Source organism: Lepidochelys kempii, chromosome 11 (assembly GCF_965140265.1).
Source record: "Lepidochelys kempii isolate rLepKem1 chromosome 11, rLepKem1.hap2, whole genome shotgun sequence".
Classification (NCBI taxonomy): domain Eukaryota; kingdom Metazoa; phylum Chordata; order Testudines; family Cheloniidae; genus Lepidochelys; species Lepidochelys kempii.
In genome coordinates this window covers 76,194,031-76,217,083 of record NC_133266.1, presented here as the reverse complement: position 1 = coordinate 76,217,083, position 23,053 = coordinate 76,194,031, and the positions used below count along the sequence as shown (strand labels likewise).

Genomic DNA, 23,053 nt, shown 5'->3' with positions numbered 1-23,053 from the left:
CAGCCAGAGCCCTCACCCCCCCACACACCCTAACCCTTTGCCCCAGACCTGAGACCCCTCCCACACTCTGAATTCCTCGGCCCCACCCCGCCACATGAATTTTGTTACGTGCCTGTCTTTTCCTCTGCCTAGTTTTCCTATTTACACGCTTCTACTGGCCACTTTCCTCACCCAGCAGCCTCCACTCACAGTTCTCCAGTCCAGCCTGCATCTGGGAATCTTGACTTTTCCCTTCAGCCTTCCCTCCATCATCTGCTTGAATGCCCTTCGAAACTCAACCATAATTTTCACCTGCATCTCCAAAACTCGACCATCTCTTCCATCAGCTCTGTCAGGCAGCACTTCATACAAAGGAAGCTGGTTTTGGGTACCCACTCCAGCATAAGGTACGTGTGGCAGCTTCCACACTCAGTCATCTTCATTGTCTCTGACATTCCTTGGCTCACTCCCACGGCGGCCTCTGTATCTGTCATAGCCTTCCTGCCTAGGCTCCTGCCAAGGAAAAAACCAACCAACCACCACCCAGTCCCTCCCCCCAGCTCCCTTTACCAACTCCCACACAATCCCCCCCCCCACACCCCATGTTCAGCTGCTTGCTAGCTCTTGTGCTAAGACCTTTATACTTAATCATGTAAAGCAGACGAGAGTACAATCATACAAAACAATACTAAACACGTTTCCCTGCTTCAGTTTCCTCATCACTCCAGGGAATTCTCTGTGCTGGGTCCAAGACCCCGGGTTAGCCAGAGTCCTGGGGACCATCTGGGCTCAGGAAAGTAGCCAGCTCCTCCCCCCACACTCCTCATGAGGCTTCTACCTGTTAGGTGGCCTCTCTCCTGGACCCTTCATCCAGCTTCTGTGACCTTGCTCTCTCTCCCACCCCCGCCCCTCGCTTCCTCTTCCTGTCTGGCCCCTGTTCCTGTGTGCTTCTTTATTTTAAACCCCTTGTTCTCATCTGGTCTCTTTTGTTCTTCTCCTCATAAGGTTCCACGGCTCCTACTTTCCCTGCTCCCTTCAGGAGCCATCTGCACGAGTTTGTGAAGAATGCAGCTCACCCATTGTCCCAGATGTTTGCACCTCAAGTGTCATTCCGTCCTAAGCACTGTCTCCTTGTCGCTGTCTGGTGCATGGTGCTACAGGGCTTGTCAACACTGGGGGCTCCACCTACGTACAGGCTCTCCTGACACTGCTAATTTCTTCCTGTTCCTTCAGTTTGCTTTACTTGTTCTTCTCTGAAGACACTTAGTGTGGAAATGGTGAGACTTCTCCCCTGAGGGAATGCCTGTGAGGCACCTTCCTTTGCCTCTTCCCACCTTTACCAGGGCAGCTAGCAGGGAGATGATCATGACCAATGGCTATTTTCATTCTTTTCTTTCTAACTGTTTAGCCCTGGAATTGGCCTTGCTGGATGGTTAATTTCTAGTGGGCAGTCAGGGGAAAAAACTTCTTCAATGCACTTCCAGTTGCCTGGTGAGATGTCCCCTTGCAGAACCTCAACTTCACCAAACTCAAACCTCTGAACATCAGGAAATGCTCCCACACCCTTAACGCTGCTCTCTCTCAATGTCCCAATATGCCCTGGTAACACACATACGTTTTGCTCTGCCAACACCATGGTGGCTGAAGTGTCTGAGCTTTTCACCTCCAGTTACAGCAACTCTAAACAGACCCACACCCTCAGTTGGGCCTGACACAGCACAACCCCTGGGCAAACCAGATGGTGACACAGGCTGGGCCTGGCCATGAGAGTGACTGCAGAGCCAGCCACCCCCCACTCGGAGGAATACCCCCACCTCACTGACCCCTGCTCACTCACCCACATTGCCCCCCTCAATTCTGAAAGCCTGGGTGGGGAAGCTTATTTTCTCTTGTGATGCTCTGAGCATCTGGATCTAAGAATGGTGCCCCCTCAGCTGTTCCCCTGGGGAAACCAAAGGGTTAATTTTGAGAGAGCTGATTAGGCTCCAGGCTAGACCGGATGATCTCCACCTAGGTTCTCCATGGTCCCGGCCCATGTTGCTAATTGAAAGAACTATGAGCCGTTGTCCCTTTTATACAGTTTATTAAAATGAAAAAATTGAGACCACACATCACTAAGGCTAAATTACTGTAAACACTATCACTATGCAGCTAAGAGTTAAACGATACAGTTATGGTCAAATCAGTGAATTAATGCATTAACAAGGATACTATATTGGAATAACGTGTCATCAACTGGGTGAAATCATCAGAGTAACACAGCAGAACATCAGCCTTATAAACACTAAAACAGGATCCCAAGGAAGTGGCTATGTATTGAGTTATATACCTATGGGCAGCTGGTTGAGCCCCCCCTTGGGGAGGCTAACCCTTGGCTCCACCCCTTCCGCCTGCAACCTCACCCCCGGGGCCAGACTTCCATTTTCTCCATCTCTGCAGACTGGGCTTCCCAAATAACAGGCAGCGTGCACCTGATTCGGAAGGAAATATTTTCAACAGTAATGTCCTGCAAAGCCACAATTCCTTTGGGATCCAAATCCATGGGCCTTTTGCCGAGTTCCAAGTCACTGACTGGGGAATACACTTCCCAGATCATCTGAAACTATATTGCCATAACCCTGAATAACACTGTGTTTACCAAACTAAATTAAAACCCAAAATGCTTCATAACATTTGCTGACCAAACTGAACCAGAGGGATTTGCAACTGGGCTATTGAGTGAACTGAATCAGTATTCTCTTCAGCTAAACTAAAGTGTAAAAAGGCAGGTTGTGAAATCATGGCAGTACTATTGCAATGACAGCTACAATGTAAGAATGGAATTTTACTGAAACCTGAGTTCTACCATGACCATTATTCTGGAATGTAACTTGCTTACCTAAGCTCTCACAATCAAAACTATTATTCAGTGATGTAAATTGTTTTATTTCAAACCACAGGTTTGTCTGGATAAGATTTACTGGGAAATCAGTTCTTATAAGTAAAAGGTTAAAAGTGTGATAACTGATAAAAATATATTATAGCAACTGTAAGTGAAATAATGGTATTTATAATCAAAATAAGAAAGTAGTCAATAGTGATTATGTAAAGTGTATCGAACTTGAAGTCCTTTATATTCACGTTAAATGCTCTGAAACTGTATGATAGGTAGATGCTGTGACCTTTGTACGAACTTCTCCTTTGTATCTGTGCTGGAGAATGCAAGTTCAGCGAAAACTAAGGTACACGAAGCTTGTAAAATGCACTTTAAAAAACCTAGTTTCTAAGTGTTATGATATACCTGGCTACTACAATAGAGATGAAGTTATGTTAGAGAAAGTTTGTAATTTCTATAATGTTAGCCAATATTAAATAGTACATACAGTATTAACATTATATATAATATCACATATTTCTTGAATTGTCCTCATCTTAAGATCTTCCAAAATGCTTTTCTATTTATGTTACAGAAAGAGATAGCTGAAGTATTGTAATAACAGGGCTAGGCACAAACATAGCAGAAAAATAGGTAATGCTAGGCCTGGAATGTTCAAAACAAAATTCTAGTCTTATGTACGTGCTTCTCTGTTTTTGTTTAATGCATGGGGCCTGTATAACAGTCAAAATGTAAAATATAAGCCATGTTGAAACTTTCAACATATCCCCCACATAGAAGGTGTAGCAATTACTGTCTATGAAAAACAGGTCACAGAAAATAGAGAAGAAAGATATATTAGATAAAGTGATGTAGGGAAAATTGTGAAACTCCCCCCCACTTAGGTATAAATACAGAAGGGATAAGCACAGGATCTCTCAGACAGTGTGAGCACTGCAACTCCTGTCTTTCAGAGGGATTGGTAACATAAGCACTCTTCCTTTCTGTATTATGCTGTATTACTCCTTGATTAATAAATTGATTAAGACTAGATATTGGATATCTCGCTATTAATTTATATTGCACCCACAACAAGTGTGATCATGTCAGTTTGTTGCACAATTTGCAATATGATGTTCTTCACTGTTTCAAAGTAGAAATTTTAAATTGCTACTGTTTCCTTGGGAGTATGCCCAATAGTTGGAATATTCTTTCCTGCTGGCTGAACTACACTTGAACTTCTTCCATGTCACCATACAGGGATGGGGAAAAGACGCACATAAAATATCGTTTTAGCAAACAGTCATTTGTCTCCAAGTCCCCAATAAATCTGAGGTACATTCTGTCAAACAAAGGTAATATCCAATTATGAGACCAAACTGACTTCAGGACAGAGAGAAAAACCCACAACACAAAGGGGTGGAAAACACTTTCAGTTTCATATAAAATGAAATTCCAGAGCAGGTTGTCTGATAACCCAAAATCAAAACAGATTCTCCCACTGTATTCTCCTCTGATCAGTTCAATTTTCCTTCAGTCTGTGCCACCTCATTATTCTTGAGTCATGTTACTTACAAAAGATTTAGCTTCATCACAAGGGGGGAAAGCAGCCAACCTTCCCATCTGCAGACAATCCATGCTTTGCAAGAAAAAGCCCAGAAGCAGCTTTGCCAAGAGATGGAAGTGGAGATGAAAGCACAGAATGATTACTCTGTGTTTGGGATCTATTCCAATTCCCCTTCCAGGCCTGTGACACTTTCATCTCTAGCCCCACTGAGTCTGATTTACGATCAAAGTGTGACACCTAAGCACAGGGAGCGCTCAGAACACGGCATCATGTGACACTTTGGGAGGTGCCGGGGTAGAACGTGGGGAGGATAAACACTATTGTGGCTCACACAGAAGCTAATGCTGCTGGGGCGAGAGGGGATTGTGACAGTGATGGGGAAGGAGGGAATCCCTTTGACTCACCCCGTCTCCTTCAGGAGTCACAGAGTATGAAATGACACATTTTTCCTACCCCACTTTGTTCTATTTCAATCTATTACACATGAAGAAAATGGTAGAAAAAAATATTTCTGTCCTGCAAAACCCCGAGCAAGGTGAGAACAACTGGGATTGAGACAATCTGTCCTAAGGGGGAACACGGTGACTATCACTCACTTTGTAATGGGGGAATGGTATCGATGTGATGCTTGGGTTTGTCCAGAGCAGGAAGAATGATGGTGGTGAGCTCAGGTCCAGGGGAAAGCTAACCCCAGCCACTCTACCCAGGTTATGTCTGCACTACAAATGTAGTTGTGTTGTTACAAGATCTCTAAACTGAGCGGCTACCTCCATGTACAATCCCAGTGGAGACAAGGCACTGGCCATTTTTACTTCACTGTAACTAGTCAAGGTGAACACTATCTCCCGCACATGGTGCTGATGGATATTTCTGGCAGGAGAAGGACACACTCCCAGGACTTATAAAGTAAAGGAGTTGATAAAGGATGATGTGATTCATCCCAAATGGGAAGGGGCAAAAGAGGCAGGCAACTCACGTAAAGCTGAGAGACTACACTGAAGAAAATGGTACAAACTACGTGGGAATTTGCTACTGTATTTTACAAAAATCTTTGGCCAGCCCTAAGACATTTATGGCGGCGGTTCTCAACTGGAGGTCCGGGGGCCCCTGGGGTTCTGCAAGCCCTTTCAGGGAGTCCGTGGGAACCCCAAGTCTCAGCTCCCCACCACAGGGCTGAAACCCCAAGCTCCCCTGCCCCCAACCACTGAATCCAGGAGCAGCATGGGGCTGAAACCCTGAGCTCCCTTCCCGCCCCTGAAGTCAGAGCGGCAGGGAGCTGAAACCCTGAGCTCCCGCAACGGAATCCGGGAGTGGCACAGGGCTGAAGCCCTGAGCCCATGAGCAAAGTTGAGGAGGCACCCCGCCCCCCAACTGCAGTGCCTTACCCAGAACGTGGCAGTCCTGGGGGCAGCTCTACCCCCTCCACTCCCTCAGCCGCCCTCAAGCCCCACCTCTCCCATCTCTGACCTGGCCAATCTGGAGCCAGGCAGTGCGGGGCAGCTGCTCTTCTGGCTGCTGGTGTCATGGGGGAATGCCAGGGCTGCCCACTCCATCTGCTGCTGGTACCCAGGGCTGCAGCTGCTCCTCAGCTCCCAGCCTGCTTTGACTGCTCACGCAGCCAGTTACAGCTGCCCAGGCAGGGACCTGGCTCCGAGGCCAGCAGAGCCGTTGGGGAGCAGCCACCAGCACAAAGCCCCAGACAGGTGGGTGGCTGCTGAGGTGAGGCAGGGGGTGGAGGTGGACCCAGCTGTGTGGAGCTAGCCCAAGCCTTGCCAGCCCTTACCCCCCGCAGAATAGAAGTCAAAGTACACCTATGCCCAAGGGTCCCACCCCCGGGCCCAGATCCCTGAGTCACTACCCACCCGTTGGGGGCCCTGGAGTTTTTATAGCAGGTTGAGGGGGCCTCAGAAAGAAAAGGTTGAGAAGCCCTGATTTACGGCGTTACTCGCCTGTGTGGATTCTCTTATGTTTGATGAAAATTGAGCTCTTATTAAAACTTTTCCCACACTCAGGGCATGTGTAGTTTGTCACTCCTCTATGGATTCGCTGATGACTAATAAGGGCTGAGCTCCGACGGAAGCTTTTCCCACACTCAGAGCATGAGGAGAGTGTCTTCCCTACATGGACTCTCTGATGTGTGATGAGGTTTGAGCTCCGATTGAAGCTTTTCCCGCACTCAGAGCATGCGTAGGGTCGCTCTCCCGTGTGGATTCGCTGATGTGTGAGAAGGTGTGAGCTCTGGGTGAAGCTTTTCCCACACTCAAGGCAGGTGTAGGGTGTCTCCCCAGTGTGAATTCGCCGATGTTTGTTCAGGTTTGAGCTGTGGTTGAAGGTTTTCCCACACTCAGGGCATGTGTAGGGTTTCTCTCCGGTGTGGATTCTCCAATGCCTAATAAGGTCTGAACTCTCACTGAAGCTTTTCCTGCACTCAGAGCACGAGTAGGGTGTCTCACCCGTGTGGATTCGCTGATGTGTGATAAGGTTTGAGCTGTGGTTGAAGCTTTTCCCACACTCAGAGCACGTGTAGGGTCGCTCTCCCGTGTGGATTCGCCGATGTGTGATAAGGTGTGAGCTCTGGGTGAAGCTTTTCCCACACTCAAGGCAGGTGTAGGGCGTCTCTCCAGTGTGGATTCGCCGATGTGTGATCAGGTTTGAGCTGTGGTTGAAGCTTTTCCCACACTCAGGGCACGTGTAGGGTTTCTCTCCTGTGTGGATTATCCAATGCCTAATAAGATCTGAACTCTCACTGAAGCTTTTCCTGCACTCAGAGCACGAGTAGGGTGTCTCACCCGTGTGGATTCTCCGATGCGTGATAAGAGTAGCTCTCCGACAGAAGCTTTTCCCACACTCAGAGCACATGTAAGGTGTCTCTCCTGTGTGAATTCTCTGATGTGTGATGAGGTGTGAGCTGTGATTGAAGCGTTTCCCGCATTCAGGGCATGTGAAGGGTGTCTCTCCAGTGTGGATTCTCCGATGGGTGATCAGGGCTGAGCCGTGACTGAAGCTTTTCCCACACTCAGAGCATCTGTAGGGAGTCTCTTTTGTGTGGATTCTCCGATGTGTGATAAGGTTTGAGTTCCGATTGAAGCTTTTCCCACATTCAGAGCATGTGTACGGTCTCTCTCCGGTGTGGATTCTCCGATGTGTGATGAGGTGTGAGCTCCGGTTGAAGCTTTTCCCGCACTCAGGGCATGTGTACGGTCTCTCTCCAGTGTGGGTTCTCCGATGTGCGATGAGGGTTGAGCTCTGACTAAAACTTTTTCCACACTCAAGGCATGTGTAGGGTCTCTCTCCCATGTTCATTCTTTCATGTCAAATAATGTCTAATAACGTACCGAAGTTTTTCTCTGGCCTATGTTGACTCTCACAGGCTTTTGCCTCTGCACAACTTCAAGGAACTTTCCCTTTGGATCTTCCTGCTAACGTCTGATGTGGTTCTACTTCCTCAGCATCTTCCTGCTGTAGATTCTGCTCCACAGTTTCACTCACCTGGAAGGAGAGAGAGAGAGAATTCAGACACAGGTCACTCCCTGTGCTGGGGAGAAAGGAAACCCCAGAGAGGAATGGGAAAAGGTGGGCCCAAACCAAAATAAGTGCCAGAGACATCAAACAAAACAGGATTTGATTCGAACCCCTTCCACAACCTGCCCTGCCTAAAGTCCTTCCCCAGAGGATAGAGAAGAGAGGGTCATTTCTGGGTCCACATCCCACTAATGGGGAAGGAAGATTGGGGAGCGAGCTACAGCCAGATGTCAGTCAGGAGAGGAGGGAAGTCATGAGTGACATTTGCCATGAGGATGCCACACCTGCTGGAAACCATTCTGAAGTCGGAGAGCTCACAAGACCTTTGTAGGGAATCCCAAATGTTTGCTTCATTCATGGACAGTTTCTGAGTTGGTTAGCTGAGTCCTCACCTGTCTGGAACTCTCTTTCCTCAGAGCCCTGGAGATCTGGGACCCACCGCTCGTCCCCTCGTTCCAGGCAGGAGATCACATCAGGTTTGGAAACTGGAAACCCTGACTAAGAAAAACAAGGGAGATCAGCTGAATTTGTGGGATACTTGTCACAAATAGCATTCCATAGTTTTACCCTCAGCTCATTTTTAAGCACCCCGGGGCCAGCTTCCATAGTTCTAAGCATCAGGACCATTATTATTAATCATATTCATTACACTAGTGCGAAAGAGCCAATAAAAATCAGAGCCCCATTGTTCCAGGCATTGTATAAACACAGAGTAGTAGACGCTCCATGCCCTGAGGAACTTACAATCTATATAGCCAAGAAACACACACCGAGTGGTGGAAGGAATTAGAATACATGAGCAGAGTGAACAATGTAATGGCAGACAGATATGATAACACAGGCATATCTTGATACTATTGTATTTAACTGTGATGGGGTACACAAACCCCACACTGGGCCTGATGGGGTTAAAGGACACTACCCAGCCCCAGGCCTGCAGAGCACGCTTCAGCTGGAGGAGCAGGTTAAAAGATGCTTAGAAGCCCAGGGAAATGGGGGAGAGGGAACAGGCTAAGGGAAAACAGGTCCTTCGCCTGAAAAGCCAATTGGAAGGTTGGACCTGGGATGGAACAGCGACAGTGGTGTGGCCCCCAGGCCATGCCTTCTCCAAACCCTGCCCCCCCTTTTCTCACAACCAGCAGACCCCACAGGGCTCTGCTCTTTTGAACTCGGGGGGAGCTTGAATGGGAGATGAAACACTGACCAGAGATCTCGGAAGAGGCAGTTGCCAAGGTGGAGAACTACCTGATGTCCCTTGGCTATTTTTAGTGCGCAATGGTTCTCAAACTGTGGGTCGTAATCCCAAAGTGGGTCATGACCCTGTTTTAATGGGCTCACCAGGGCTGACTTAGACTTGCTCGGGTCTGGGGCCGAAGCCTGAGGGCTCAAGCCCTGGGCAGCGGAGCTCAGGTTACAGGCCCTTGCCTGTGGCTGAAGCCCTTGCCTTCGGCTTTGCCCGCACCATCCAGGACGGCAGCGTTAGGGCAGGCTCAGACTTTGGTCCTCCCTTCTGGGGCTGTGTAGTAACTGGACTTAACTATCTTGAGTCATTTTTAGGGTTGTCAATTAATTGCAGTTAACTGAGGGAAAAAAGCGCCCACATCATGCCCCACTGCCCCCAGAAGGCCTCTCATTGCAGGGACTGACACCCCCCCACTGTGCCATCCTCCAATTCCACCAGCTGGCCCCTCACACTGGGGGCTGACACCCTCCCGCATCATGCCCCAATGCCCCTGGCCACTTGTTCCAGGGGCTGTCCCCCCGCCCCCTCCCCCATTGCCCCTGGTTGGCCCCTCAATCCAGGGACTCCCCCCCCACCCCCTCCCCCATTGTCCCCGGCCGGCCCCATGCTCCAAGGGGCAGCCCATAGAGAACAAGGGCCTGGCAAGCTCAGCCTCCCTGCACCAGCCTCTCTTCCCCTGCCACATGCTGCACACTGTATACGTTGTAGTCTGTGTTGTAATCGAAATCAATATATTTGAAAATTTTAGAAAACATCCAAAATATTTAAATAAATAGTATTCTATTTGATTAATCACAATTAATTTGATTAATCACAATTAATTTTTTTAATCACTTGATGCCCTAGTAATTTTGTATCATCTGCAAACTTTGCCACCTCACTGTTCACCCCTTTTTCTAGATCATTTAGGAATATACTGAATTGTACTGGGACCAGTACATATCTCTGCAGGACCCTGCTATTTACCTCTCTCCACTATGAAAACTGACCATTTATTCCTACCTATTGTTTTCTATCTTTTAGCCAGTTACCAATCCATGAGAGGACCTTCCCTCTTATGCCATGACTGCTTACTTTACTTAAGAGCCTTTGGTGAGGGACCTTGTTGAAGGTTTTGTGAAAGTCCAAATACACAATATCCACTGGATCACCCTTATCAATGTTTGACCTGACAAATTATTCTATAAAGGATTAATGAGGCATAATTTCCCTTTACAAAATCATGCTGATTCTTCCACAACCACTCACGTTCACTTGTGGGTCTGATCATTCTGTTCTTTATTACAGTTTCAACCAATTTACCGGATACTGAAGTTATACTTACAAGCACCTGGATCGCCTCTGGAGCCTTTTTAAAAAAAAAACAAAAAAACCAACAGTGTCGCATTAGCTGTCTGCAAGCCATCTGGTACAGAACCTGATCTAAGCGATTGAGATGTGATGTTCACCCCACACTACTCTAGGAGGATCAGTAACTTCCTTCTTCTCCCTGCCCACAGAATTCCGTAAACCTGCACTCCATATACAGGCAGTCTCTTTTTAAAATGTCCCGACCCCCCCCACTTGTAACACACCATCACCTGAGACCCCACTGGTCTTTCCCTGGCCTCCACCCTCTTCTTTTCCGTGCCCTTTCCCTATGTAGCTTCCTTGATCTTCCTCCCTGGATCCAGACCCTTAAACTGCCGACCCCTTCTGGGAACATCTGTCTCTACAAACTCCTCTGTTATTCAACTGCCACATCTAGGGTGACGATTTGATGCCGCCTGACCCACAGCGGGGTGCTCTCTGGGAGACTCTGAAGGAATGGTTAAAAAATGACAGCATCCATAATGTTGGCCAAATGTTGGGTGTCTAGCCTTAGCCAACAAGTGGCCCAGTCTGTCAGTTTTGGCCATAGTCCTCCTGTCCATCCTGCAGCTCAAAATTTTTTGTCAGTACTTTTCTGCCAAAAGGCCCACCCAGTCTAAGACGGGCACCTGAACCACTTCGTAGTGCCTTTCCCGCTCGTCACTGAGCGCCAGGTAGGCTGCTTGAGCTTCCCCTGTTCAATAGGGAGGTAACCATAGGGCCCAGATTCCTTTATTCCATCCTGCCCCCATAGCCATTCTCCCAAACGTGACCAAAAATCCATTGGGGTCAACCGTGGGGTCCATCTTGCAGAGGCCTAGACCCTGTGCCTGGCTGCTGATCCTACCACAGGGCTCACCACACTTTGTAATAGCTGCTGTTGCTACATCTGCACTTGCTTCCTTAAAATCCCTGAGGGCTTTTTAGTTCCTCAATCTGCCAGGTGAGCAAGGACAGTCTCTCCGAGTGCTGGGACTGCTGGAAGCTCTGCAAGATCGGCTGCATTTCCTTCTGCTGGTCTACCTGCCATTGTAAAGTTTCCTCCACCTCCTGGCCTGCCAAACTTTTTACACTCGCTCCCCTATCCATGGGGTAATCTACCGTGGACTACATCCAGACTGCCAGACACTTTTGAATGGACCACAAAAATCTTTTAAAAAAAAATTATAATAAGTAAATAAAATTTCTCTGGAGTCTGGACCTTGACTAAACCTTGGGCAAGAAATCTGCACCTTGACAGAAAATAACTGTCTACCCCTGCCCGTCACGTTCTCCACCCCCATGGATAAAGGCAGGATCCCAGACATGCCCCCACGTGTGATGGAACACGCACTATGCTGGTCCTCTTTGCTTTGCACAGACCACTCAGAGACCTTTTCTTGTGCAGATACACCCTACAGTTTATTTACAGTGTCTCGCTCCACCACCTTTTACATACCAGTGCAGTCGCACTGTTCGGAGGCCTGGTCTACACTATAAAGTTAGGCCAACATAAGCCGCCTTGTGCGCAGGTCTACACTTAAAGTTGTCTCCCAGTGATATAAGTGCCAACACAGTAACATCACCTTCCCGAGCAGCTTTGGGCCATGGTCGATATACATAGGTCAATGCAGCAAGAGTGTAGGTGCTGAGCTACTTAGGTTGACTATAACAGTCCTTCAGCCACTGTCCCACAATGCCCAACACTGACCGCGCTGGTCACGGTTGTGAACTCCACTGCCCAGGGGTCATGTGGACAGGAAGCCCCTGCACCCTTTAAACCCCTGCACAGGTTTGAAATGCCTTTTCCCGGTTGTCCAGCTTGATGAGCACAACTAGCAGCTCTCCACTGCTATGGGCAGCTGCCCAGCTGCCCGTGCCAGCCGCATACGCCAGACACACTCCCACCTGGAGCGGGCAGGAGACGTGGGATCTCCTGGGCTGTGGGGAGAAGCGGCTGTGCAAGGAACATCTACGGGCAGACTGCTGGGGGGATGCCGGAGACGGGCTACCACCGGGACCAGCAGCCGTGCCACGTGACAGCCAAGGAACTGCAGCAGGCGCACCCCAAGGCCAGGGAGGCCAGTGATCGATTGGGTGTCGAGCTGCAGATCTGCTGCTCTCACAAGGAGCTGCAGGGCATGTTTGGCTGAGACCCCACCATGACCCTACACACGACTGTGGATACGCCGAGGTCCTGCCATGAACAGCAAGGAGGAAGTAGATGAGGAAGAGGAGGAGGAATATGGGGGACAGTCTACCAAGGGATCCAGCTGTGCTGCGAGCCAGGACCTGTTTTGATGCCACCGCAGCCCAGCCAATCCCTGCTATCGAGCACTGGTGCAGGGGAAGGACTCTCGGGTAAGCGTTACATTTATTTCCCATTTTTGTGATGACACCCCCAACTTACCAGGACACAGCTACCTATTCTTCATTGATTCACTCGTACTAGAAGTGGTGGTGCTACGAGAGAGGTAGAGCTGTTCTCTGCTTTTCGTTCCCCACTCAAGTTAGCTGAGGGGACCATGCAGAGCAGTTTATGTCCGCAGGGATGTTCTTCGAATTCTGCTGAGCGATCTCGATGAAACTTCCATGGAGGAGCCCTGCAATCCTCTCCTGAAGGTTTCTAGGGATGGCAGCCTTATTTTTTCCTCCGTGATAGGACGCTTCCCCACACCATTTGGCAATAACTTCAGCAGGCATCACTGCCTTAAACAGGCTAGCGACATACGGCCCAAAGCAACTTCAGGATGCCAGCAGCAACTGTTCTCTCTGCCTTTGTTACCCTCAGGAGCGAGATATCAAATAAAACCACCACTAGCTGTGCAGAACGGTGCCAGTATTCAGTCCCAGAGCCCCACACTCAGTTTCATGCACCCCAGCAATTCCCTCCCCATTTCCCTCACCCCTGGCAGACCAGACCATGGCCAGTACGGTTAGTTGCACTGTGATCCAGCACTCCAGAGCAGAAGTGTCCATAAGCAGCTCTTGTTTAACACTCTGGGGGAGAAAGGGATAAACCAGCACTTGCATAACCATGGAAAAGTAACCCTTTCTGTTGGTGTACTCCTTGGCCAGGTGCTCTATGGCCATAATAGGTTTGTGTGTGTCTACTGCTCCACTGCGGTTCGGGAACCCCACAGCTGCAAAGCCATCTGCTATGTTCTGTACATTGCCAAAGGTCACAGTCCTGTGTAGCAGAAGATAATTAATAGACTGAAGGGAAGATAACTCACAGGCATGAGGATATGTGGGTAAGGCAATTGAACTCAAGAGTGGCACTATTTTCCTCAGACTTTGTCGACAATAAACCTGGCCGAGGCCCTTTGCCACTGAGCTAACCCTGTGGCCTCTCTTTATGAAGAGCGCTGAGGTCTGCTGAATCAGCAACCTGCACTCCCTGCTAGTGCAGAGAACACAGGAGCACCGAGAACGGCAACACTGACAACTCTGCAGTGCAAGCACCACTCCACAGCTCTAACAACACTACTGACCCGACCGCTGATTTGGTAAGTGGAGAGCTGCCCACTCTGGGGTTCACAACCTAAGATGGCAGAAAGCTCCAAGCTAAGGAATCTCCCCATCCCCCAGCTACAGATCCCCCCAGAGTCTGATAAGGTTTGGACACACTGGGTAACGAGTAGAGGTCAAAAAAAAAAAAAAAGGGGGAAACGGACTGGAATGGCAGAGACTGTAGCCTTGAAAAAGAACAAAAGCAAGAAACGTAAAATATTGCAAACCCTGGCCATGGCTGTTAGATGGCTAAGACAACAAACAAAATTGGCAGGGCAAGTAACAGAAACAAACAAAGATAAAAGAAGCAACAGACGCAACACAGCCCGGGAAACCACCAGCTCTGCTGGCAGGGCAGCAAGCAATCCAGACACACAATATGTCACAGCAAGCAGAGAAACAGAAACAGCTGTAGTGAATCTGCAAAAAAAGAGAAGTGCCGCCCCCTACTATCCATCTTGGTGGGCAACAACAGGCTCCGGGTACTTAGATAGTGCCTGATGGGTGGGGACAGAAATGGAGAAAGGTGGCCCTAGCAAAATTAAGGGATGGAACCTGGGATGGAATGGGGATATGTAGAATGACCCAAACCAAGAATAACTAAGCAGCCCATGGGCAGGGGCCATCAGACTGCAACCACCACTGTATGATGAGAGCCATGTTCCAGTGAAACCGAAACCCAGACTGGCGGCTTGCCAGAATGGGAGAAGTAAGCGCACAGGAAGGAGAAGTTGCCAGCAATACTTTCCCTAGATAGGTAAATCAGATGGAGGAGGAAACGGAATAGGTCACAGAGCACATTACGCAACAGGGCTGCTCTTGATCACAGGAGAGAGTGGATAAAAACGGATTTCAAAGTAAAAAACCTAGAGTACTGGGCCAACACCGGGAATTAATACATTGTCAGAAAAAATGCAACCAGCAAGAGGAAAACATTTAGGCTGGCAAACACAGGCTAAACATCTTAAAAATATGCATGGAGTTCCCCAGAAATGGTTAACTGCTGCTGGGAATCCCTGCAATCCATTGGGCATGCAGACAAAAACAGGCATTGGGAGAACAAATTCAGGGTTTGTGGAAGCATGTAGCAACCCCCACTCTCCTCCCAGAGCCAGGAACAAAACCAGGGATACAGGTTTCCAGCCCTCTGCTTTAACCCACAGAGCCCCACTCAGAGCTAATTAGAGAACCTTTTTGCTCAAATATTTTCACATACTGATTAAGTTTTCCTTTATAACCTCTCTCAGTTTGCCAAGCTCACTGCTGCTGTCTGTAGTTTAAAATGACCACACAGAGTTAATTAATCTCTGAGTCATGTCTCCCTCCCTTCCTATATTGCTTTCCACCTGTTCTCTCCTCGCTTCTGCCCTCTTGGTTTTCAAAGTTATAGTTATTGCAGAAACCCCTGTCGCAGGAAGAAACGGAGGAACTAAAAGCATCACTAAAATACGTAAGGTGGTAACTTTACTTAAATAAGTCCAGTAAAGTAACTCTTCAGCTGTTGCATTCTTGAAGCGTTAGAACAGACTCTTAACTTTTTTGCAGATATGGTTGCTAAGCAACAGAAATGAGAACTCTGCTTCTAATCCTAGCCCCTAACTAACATATGAAATGTAGGTTTTCCTTAGTTTCATGTAGTAGAATCCTGCAGTGCTGTTCCTTGTCAACAGTAAACCTGGCCGAGCGCCTTGGCCACCGAACCGAGCCTGTGGTCCTTCTGAACAACATCGAGGTCTGCTGAACCCACACGCTGCCCTTTCTGCTACTGCACCCAACGCTGAGCTCCAAGAGCAGTGACACTCGCACCTCTAGCTCCCCCCCGCAGCAGGAACCCCACATACTACTCGGGTAACAGGGCTCCCGACAGCTGCAGCTCAGACTCAAACACCTCCCCTTTGCGGAGACAGAATCTGGTTTTAGGCGAGCGGCACGGAGCAGGACCTACCTACAGCTCTTCTACACTCAGACACGGAGCCTGCTCCCCAGAAACAATCCCACCCTTGCTACACTCACCAGCCCCATCTCCATTAGTCACTGGATTTCCCTCCAAAATCTTTCACTTATCCATCATTAAGCACACAGACAGCTCTCCTATCCCACCCCACGGCTGCCAATCCCCATGGCAGGGAGAACCCTGCGCTGACACAAAGTACACAACTCAGCGTGCAAATGATATAGACTGGATGCTCAAGGTACACATGCACCTCTTCCCCTTGATCAGGCCGGGGGGACTCAGACCCACAGCTCCTCATTCACAACCACAGCTCTGCGCCAATCCTCAAATTAATCCCCAGATTTCCTCACCTCACAATCACACCTCTACCCAGCTGCTCCAACTCATGCCTCTGCCATTCACTACAGCTTCACGTAGCCCAGTGAATGCAGCTGGAATACATGTGGATAACGCCCAGTGGTTACTGCCAACTCCAAGGGGGCAGAGTTAAGGTTGCACAGGCAGGGACCTTCACTCTGGATTTCCTACTTTTGAGAGGTTTGAGTGTTGCTGAACTCGACCTGCTGGAAGGGCTCAGAACAGCACTGGGCACCCTTAGTGCTGCATTAATGAAGTTGTCAGGGAATATGGATGTTCAATAAACAAACAGAAAAAGATGGTTCCCCACCCCACCTGCCATTCACAGGCCCAGACAAGGCAACTTGAAAGGGGAAAGGAAGGGGGATGGAGCTAGGAGGTTCCCTGGCAGTGGGAGGGGGTAGCAGCAGGGATGACTGGCAGCGAGGATGGGGGGAGCAGGGTTGGGTCATGGTGAGGGGCAGCAGCTGGGACTGGGTAACCTGGGGCTGGGAGGTCTCCATGTGGGAGATTTGTTTCTCCCTTCCATGCCCTGTTTCCAGTAGAGAATGGGGATCCTGGGGAATGGCTCAGGGCAACAAATTCCCTACCAAGCAAGGACAAAGCACTGCAGATCCAAGGGGTAGCATTAGGATATAGATATTCAGGCCTGTCGGTAAAGGCCTGTACTCGAAGAATTTAGGTGTGTTCTTATCACTTGACTAGTTATAGAGGTATAAAAGAAAGAATCTGAGGTCCTGTGCTTAGCCAGACGCCTTTGGCTCAGCAACAGAGGCAGCCATAAGCTGGGAAGCGACTGGTCACATCCTCACATTCCAAACTAGTCACATTGAAAGAAGGTGCTATTGGGCTGTTAGGAATACAATCCTGTCCTGATAGTGCCTGTCACCTCCAGAGAAAGGGAAGCGCCTAGAAAATGTAAAAGGAAACTTAGTTTGATAGCATCCTGTCTGGCAAGAACTCACTTATCAATAGCTGGGATGTGAAATCCTCACTTCTGTATTGTTTTGTCATTATAGTTCCCACTTTGCTATTGTTTGTCTGAAACCTAAAAGTTTGCAGAGGATACAAAGCTGGGAGGTATTGCCAATTTAGAGAAGGACTGGGATATCATACAGGAGGATCTGGATGACCTTGTAAACTGGAGTAATAGTAACAGGATGAAATTTAATAGTGAGAAGTGTAAGGTTATGCATTAAGGGATTAATAACAAGAATTTTAGTTATAAGCTGGGGACGCATCAATTAGAAGTAATGGAGGAGGAGAAGGACCTTGGAGTATTGGTTGATCATAGGATGACTATGAACTGCCAATGTGATATGGCTGTGAAAAAAGCTAATGCAGTCTTGGGATGCATCAGGAGAGGTATTTCCAGTAAAGATCAGGAGGTTTTAGTACCCTTATACAAGGCACTGGTGAGACCTCACCTGGAATACTGTGTGCAGTTCTGGTCTCCCATGTTTAAGAAGGATGAATTCAAACTGGAACAGTTACAGAGAAGGGCTACTAGGATGATCCGAGGAATGGAAAACTTGTCTTATGAAAAGAGACTCAAGGAGCTTGGCTTGTTTAGCCTAACTAAAAGAAGGTTGAGGGGAGATATGATTGCTCTCTATAAATATATCAGAGGGATAAATACTGGAGAGGGAGAAGAATTATTTAAGCTCAGTACCAATGTGGACACAAGAACAAATGGATACAAACTGGTCATTGGGAAGTTTAGACTTGAAATTAGACAAAGGTTTCTAACCATCAGAGGAGTGAAGTTTTGGAATAGCCTTCCAAGGGAAGCAGTGGGGGCAAAAGATCTATCTGGCTTTAAGATTAAACTCGATAAATTCATGGAGGAGATGGTATGATGGCATAACATGATTTTGGCAATTAATTGATCTTTAAATATTCATGGTAAATAGGCCTAATGGCCTGTGATGGGATGTTAGATGGGGTGGGATCTGAGTTACCCAGGAAAGAACTTTCTGTAGGATCTGGCTGGTGAATCTTGCCCATATGCTCAGGGTTTAGCTGATTGCCATATTTGGGGTCGGGAAGGAATTTTCCTCCAGGGCAGATTGGAAGAGGCCCTGGAGGTTTTTCGCCTTCCTCTGTAGCATGGGGCACAGGTCACTTGCTGGAGGATTCTCTGCTCCTTGAAGTCTTTAAACCACAATTTGAGGACTTCAATAGCTCAGACATAGGTGAGAGGTTTTTTGCAGAGTGGGTGGGTGAGATTCTGTGGCCTGCGTTGTGCAGGAGGTCGGACTAGATGATCATAACGGTCCCTTCTGACCTTAGTATCTATGAATCTCTGAAACACCCCAAATCTGAGGAGATTTTAAATTGACACCGGAGAATTAGAGAGAAAATGGGACAAAAGCTGAATGGAGAAATTATAAATAATTTGAGAGAAAAGACTGAAATATTGACATAGATTTTATATCCATATTTGATCATTACAGAGAAATGTGATGGAATCAGGAGAGGATTTTATAAATCTTTCAGAGGGAAGTGGCAAAATCACAGGGGATTTCAAGCTCTTCTCCCCCCCGGCCAATTTCCTGACTGATCCTAACTCACACTGTCTCTCCCTCCATCTCTGTCCTTCCCTGACCCTTCCCTGCCTGGCACCTCCACACCCCAAACACACAAAGAGGAACCTCACGGAGCTGGTCTCTTCCCCTCCTCAATCCCCAGTTTTGCCACTGGGCAGATCCTGGCAGGAGATCAATGGCTCAGTGCTGTTAAGGCAGCTCGGATCCCGCCCACAGGTGCATTAACAGCAAGTAGCAGATTCCCAGGGGCTGGGAGATCCCAGGCTCCTGGTGACATTTGTGCAGAGTCACTTTTCTGACCATCTCCCAGTCTCTCTCAGTCACCTGGAGCCTCTGGCTCAGCAGTTAGAGTTGGCCGAGCCTGGGGCTGCCTTAGGGGGCTAGTTCCAGCCACTGGAGGAAGTCCCCGCCTGGGCTGGGCAGGGAGGAGCCTTTCATGAAGGTCTCTCCACAGCACAGACCCTGCTGAGGAGCAGCAGCGGCTCAGCCTGGGCTCCCAGAGCACAGGGGAGGCAGCACCATCCCACCTGAGAAACTCAACCCTGATATCTTGAGTAAAGAGAGACAGAGAGAGCAGCCTCCCCTCCCTTAGCAACAGCCAGAGCCCTCTGGTGACAGCAGCTAAGGACACCACTTCCCGTATCGGCTCCTATGTTAATCCAGAGCCACTCCTTTTCCTTCCTTGCAGCAACTCTGGAGTCAATGAGAGCAGAAATGTGACACCGGAGGGGAGGATGCCAAAAATCTGTTTAACCACATCCCGGGGAGGGGAGGTTTCAGGCCTTCCCCTCCTCCCCTACTTCTGGGGCAAGGGCTCAGAGTAACTATTGTCCCTCCAAACCCTGAACATCCTACAGTTCTGAAGGGGAGAGAAACAAAATTTGTGGCGATTTTATATTAGTATTTGATCAATGGAGAGAAAGTTATCACTGCCCCGACCGGCCATTCACACAGCCCTGGGCAATGCTGCTTTAACAGGAGACGGGAGGGGATAGAGGAGCCAGGCCATTCAATAAACTTCCACGCCCTGTCACTGGCTAATAATGGCCACCATGGACCCACCCAAGAGGTGGCTGGGTCTCAGCACTGCAGGAAGAGACCCCTCATGGGGACCGTTCACCACCGGCTCTGGGGACCCTTCTGGTGAAAGCAGCTATCGGAACATGAGGACTTAGTACAGGAGGATGGAGCGTCTCAGCCGCTCTGGGCGCTGCCCAGGGGAACAGGGACCCACCCACACACAGAGCAGCCCCCTGAGGGGAGTTAATGTCTCACACGGTCTGGGGAAAGGAAAAGTCAGTCAGGGTCTGGGAGACACTGGATAGTGTAAAAAGAAAAGGAGTACTTGTGGAACCTTTGTTAGTCTCTAAGGTGCCACAAGTACTCCTTTTCTTTTTGCAGATACAGACTAACACGGCGGCTACTCTGAAACTGGACAGTGTGAGGCCCAGATGGTGTGAAGCCCTGCCTGGGATGTGAATCTGAAGTGGGGCAAGTCACCCTGATCAGCAACCCTGTGGATTTTAATGGAGACAAAGGGGAAAACAAATGGTTCTCAAATGTGAGCGGGAAAGTTGATCACTGGGGAATTTAACCCCTCTGCAACCTCCACTATGGAGAATGACTCAAGGCAACAAGTTCCCTCCAAACAGGAGAAGGGTCTGAACAATATGGAGAACACCTCAAAGCCTAAGAGGATTTTTTTAATTCAATAATTTATGGGAAATGCTAAAATCTGAAATGTGACATCAGTGTTCAGTAATTAAAAAGAAAAAGGAGCAAATATGAGGAATTTGTCACAAATTAGAGGAAAGTGGAAAAGTCTGAGGGATTTTATATCAATAGTTGATACAAGATAAAGAGGTAAAATCTGAGTGGATTTCAAATCAATACTTGATCATTAGGGAGAGAAAGAGAAAAATGTAGAAGGATTTTATATTAATCATATTTAAGAATTTAAGAAAAATACATCTGAGGAGATTTGATGTTAATATCAGATGATTAGATGGGGAAAAACTCAGGGGATAATAAATCATCGATAACGAGAGAGAAAATGGGGCAAAACATTCAGGAATTTTGCGTCAATATTTCAGAACTGAAGAGAAAATGGGGTAAAAACAAAGCATTTCCTAATATAAGAGGAAAACACCAACACCTGAGGGGACTTGTGAACACTGAAGAATTGGAGGGAAAAGTGGGCACGTTTAAGGGGATTTGTGATGGGATGCAGCTGGCCTTTGCAGCTCCCTACAGCAGACCCCCACGATCCTACTACATCCCGCCCCAGGAAACGGCAAAGGTGGGTCCTCTGGGCCTCTCTAGGGCCGACCCAGGCCCCCCAGCAGCAGCCCCCCAGAGCCCAGGAGGCTGAGAGAAGAGGAGCGGCGGGCACAGCAGCGCAGTCCCTGGCTGGACTGAAGGAGTAAAGCAAGGGGGCTCTGCCCTGGCCTGGTGCGAGAGGGGAAGCGGAGGATGGCGCCCCTGCCACAGGGCTGCAGATGGAAGGGCCCCGTAGGGAGAGGCCCAGGGAAACAGCAGTGAGGGACTGGAGCGGGCAGGACGTGGCCGCTGTGGCGAGGGTCCCCAGGTCGGAACCTGGGGCAATGGCTGGGCCTGGGTTCCCCTGGCAGCAGGGAAATGGTGTAACCCCCAGCAGGGGACAGGCCTCGTTGGGGAGCCTGACCAAAGGGCGAATGTAGAGGGCCGGGAGCTGGGGCTGAAGGCCCTGGCCGGGGAAGCAGACTGCTTCTTGGGGGGGCTCCAATACCCCGGCCGGGCTCACTGGGACTTTGGCCTCGGCCAGGGCCGGCCACGGAATCCCCCCAAGCCGGCCGTCGGCCTGCAGGGGAGGCCGGGGGAGACGAGGTCTGGGATGCTGCACCCCGCTGCTCCGAGATGCTCCCGCGGCCAGTGCCCCACCGGGCCCTTATCCGGCCACGTACAAGGAACAGCGCAAGGCGATGGGTCCCCCTTGCCTGACAGCCACGGGGCGGCGGGGGGCCCTGGGCCGTGCTGCCTCCCCGGGAGCAGGGAGCGTGCAGGAGCCGGGAGGCCCCGCGGGCGGGCAGTGGGGTCTGGCAGCTCCTGGCTGAAGGGGCCGGGCAGAGAAAGCGGCACAAGCCGGGGCCGAGAGCGGAGGACTCCGTCGCGGGAGGCGAAGGGGAAGCGACGGGGGTTTTGCTCCCCATGGCTCACGCCGGAGCAGCGGGGCCGAGCCGGGCGGGTTGTGTCGGGCCGGGCGGGGGAAGAGGTGACACCAGAGGGGATTTCACCCCCCCCGTGCGGGCCCCGGCTCTTCCCCCCCCCCGGAAGGTCCTGGCTGCACCGAGCTGGGCAAATCCACCGCAGCTCACACGCTCCCTCCGCCCTGCCCCGGGGCGGCCCCGGCCGGCGCAGGCCCAGCGCGGGAGCAGACCCCGGCCCGGCCCCTCGGTTACCTGGTCTCCGGCGCGGGGCGAGGCCCAGCCCCGCGGGGGAAGCCCGCTCCGGCCGGGCGCAGCAGCCGCGGCCCCGAAGGTCTCCCCGTGGCCCGGCCGCGTGGAGCGGCCGCTGCTCAGCCCGGGCTCCCGGCGGAGGGAGGCAGCAGCGCCCTGCAACGTCCCACCCCCAGCCTGGGGCGGCTGGGACCCGCTCGGCCCTTTGTTCTCCCCAGCGCCGCCCGCCCGCTCCCGCCTCCCGGCCCCGCCCGCTCCGCGGCTCCAGCCCCTCCCCGGCCCCCCCGGGCGGGCAGAGTCTGGGCGGGGGCGGACCAGGTCCCAGGAGGGGCAAAGAGCTGGGGCGGGGCGGGGGCAGGAGCCGGGGTGAGCGAGGGGCAGGGGCACCGCCAGAGAGGGGGAGGGGCAAGGGCAAGGGCAAGGGCAGGGGGGGGGCATTTTCCCCTCTCCCAGGATGGTACGTTTCAGCACCGGCTTCCCAGGGCTGCCTTCTCAAAGGCCCAGCGCGTCCCAGCGCCCTGGCCTGGCTGCTCTGCCCTGTCTGACTTCATGTATTCAGCTACCAGAGGAGCGTGGAGTCGGGGAAATATTTTACATACACCCCTCAAGTTACAATGGCCATACATATTTTTAGTGTTTAAAAGAATCCTTCCTCAGCCACGTGTCCACATAAAGCCGCATAACAGTTTACAAATCTGTCTTATCTACCCTTCTGATTCCCCGAATCGGCCTCCTTTTCTTGTTAGCCGCTG

At 50.2% G+C, this 23,053-nt stretch overlaps 1 protein-coding gene across 5 annotated transcripts in view; it reads right to left on the bottom strand.

The window, feature by feature from the left end:
* Positions 1-2,049: 2,049 nt before the first annotated feature.
* The window catches only part of LOC140895940 (uncharacterized), a 149,435-nt gene continuing 128,431 nt past the window's right edge, over positions 2,050-23,053 (bottom strand). The window contains exons 1-4 of one of the 5 annotated variants that reach the window (XM_073306897.1): positions 22,305-22,545; positions 10,490-10,513; positions 8,315-8,420; positions 2,050-7,889 (exon numbers count right to left, since the gene is read on the bottom strand). In XM_073306897.1, the coding sequence (XP_073162998.1) occupies positions 6,342-7,703 (1,362 nt within the window). In that variant the 5' untranslated portion in view covers positions 7,704-7,889; positions 8,315-8,420; positions 10,490-10,513; positions 22,305-22,545 and the 3' untranslated portion in view covers positions 2,050-6,341. Of the gene's footprint in view, positions 7,890-8,314; positions 8,421-10,413; positions 10,437-10,489; positions 10,514-22,304; positions 22,546-23,053 lie in introns of those variants that run through there. The other 4 variants (XM_073306896.1, XM_073306899.1, XM_073306898.1 and 1 more) reach the window with 4 other exon arrangements.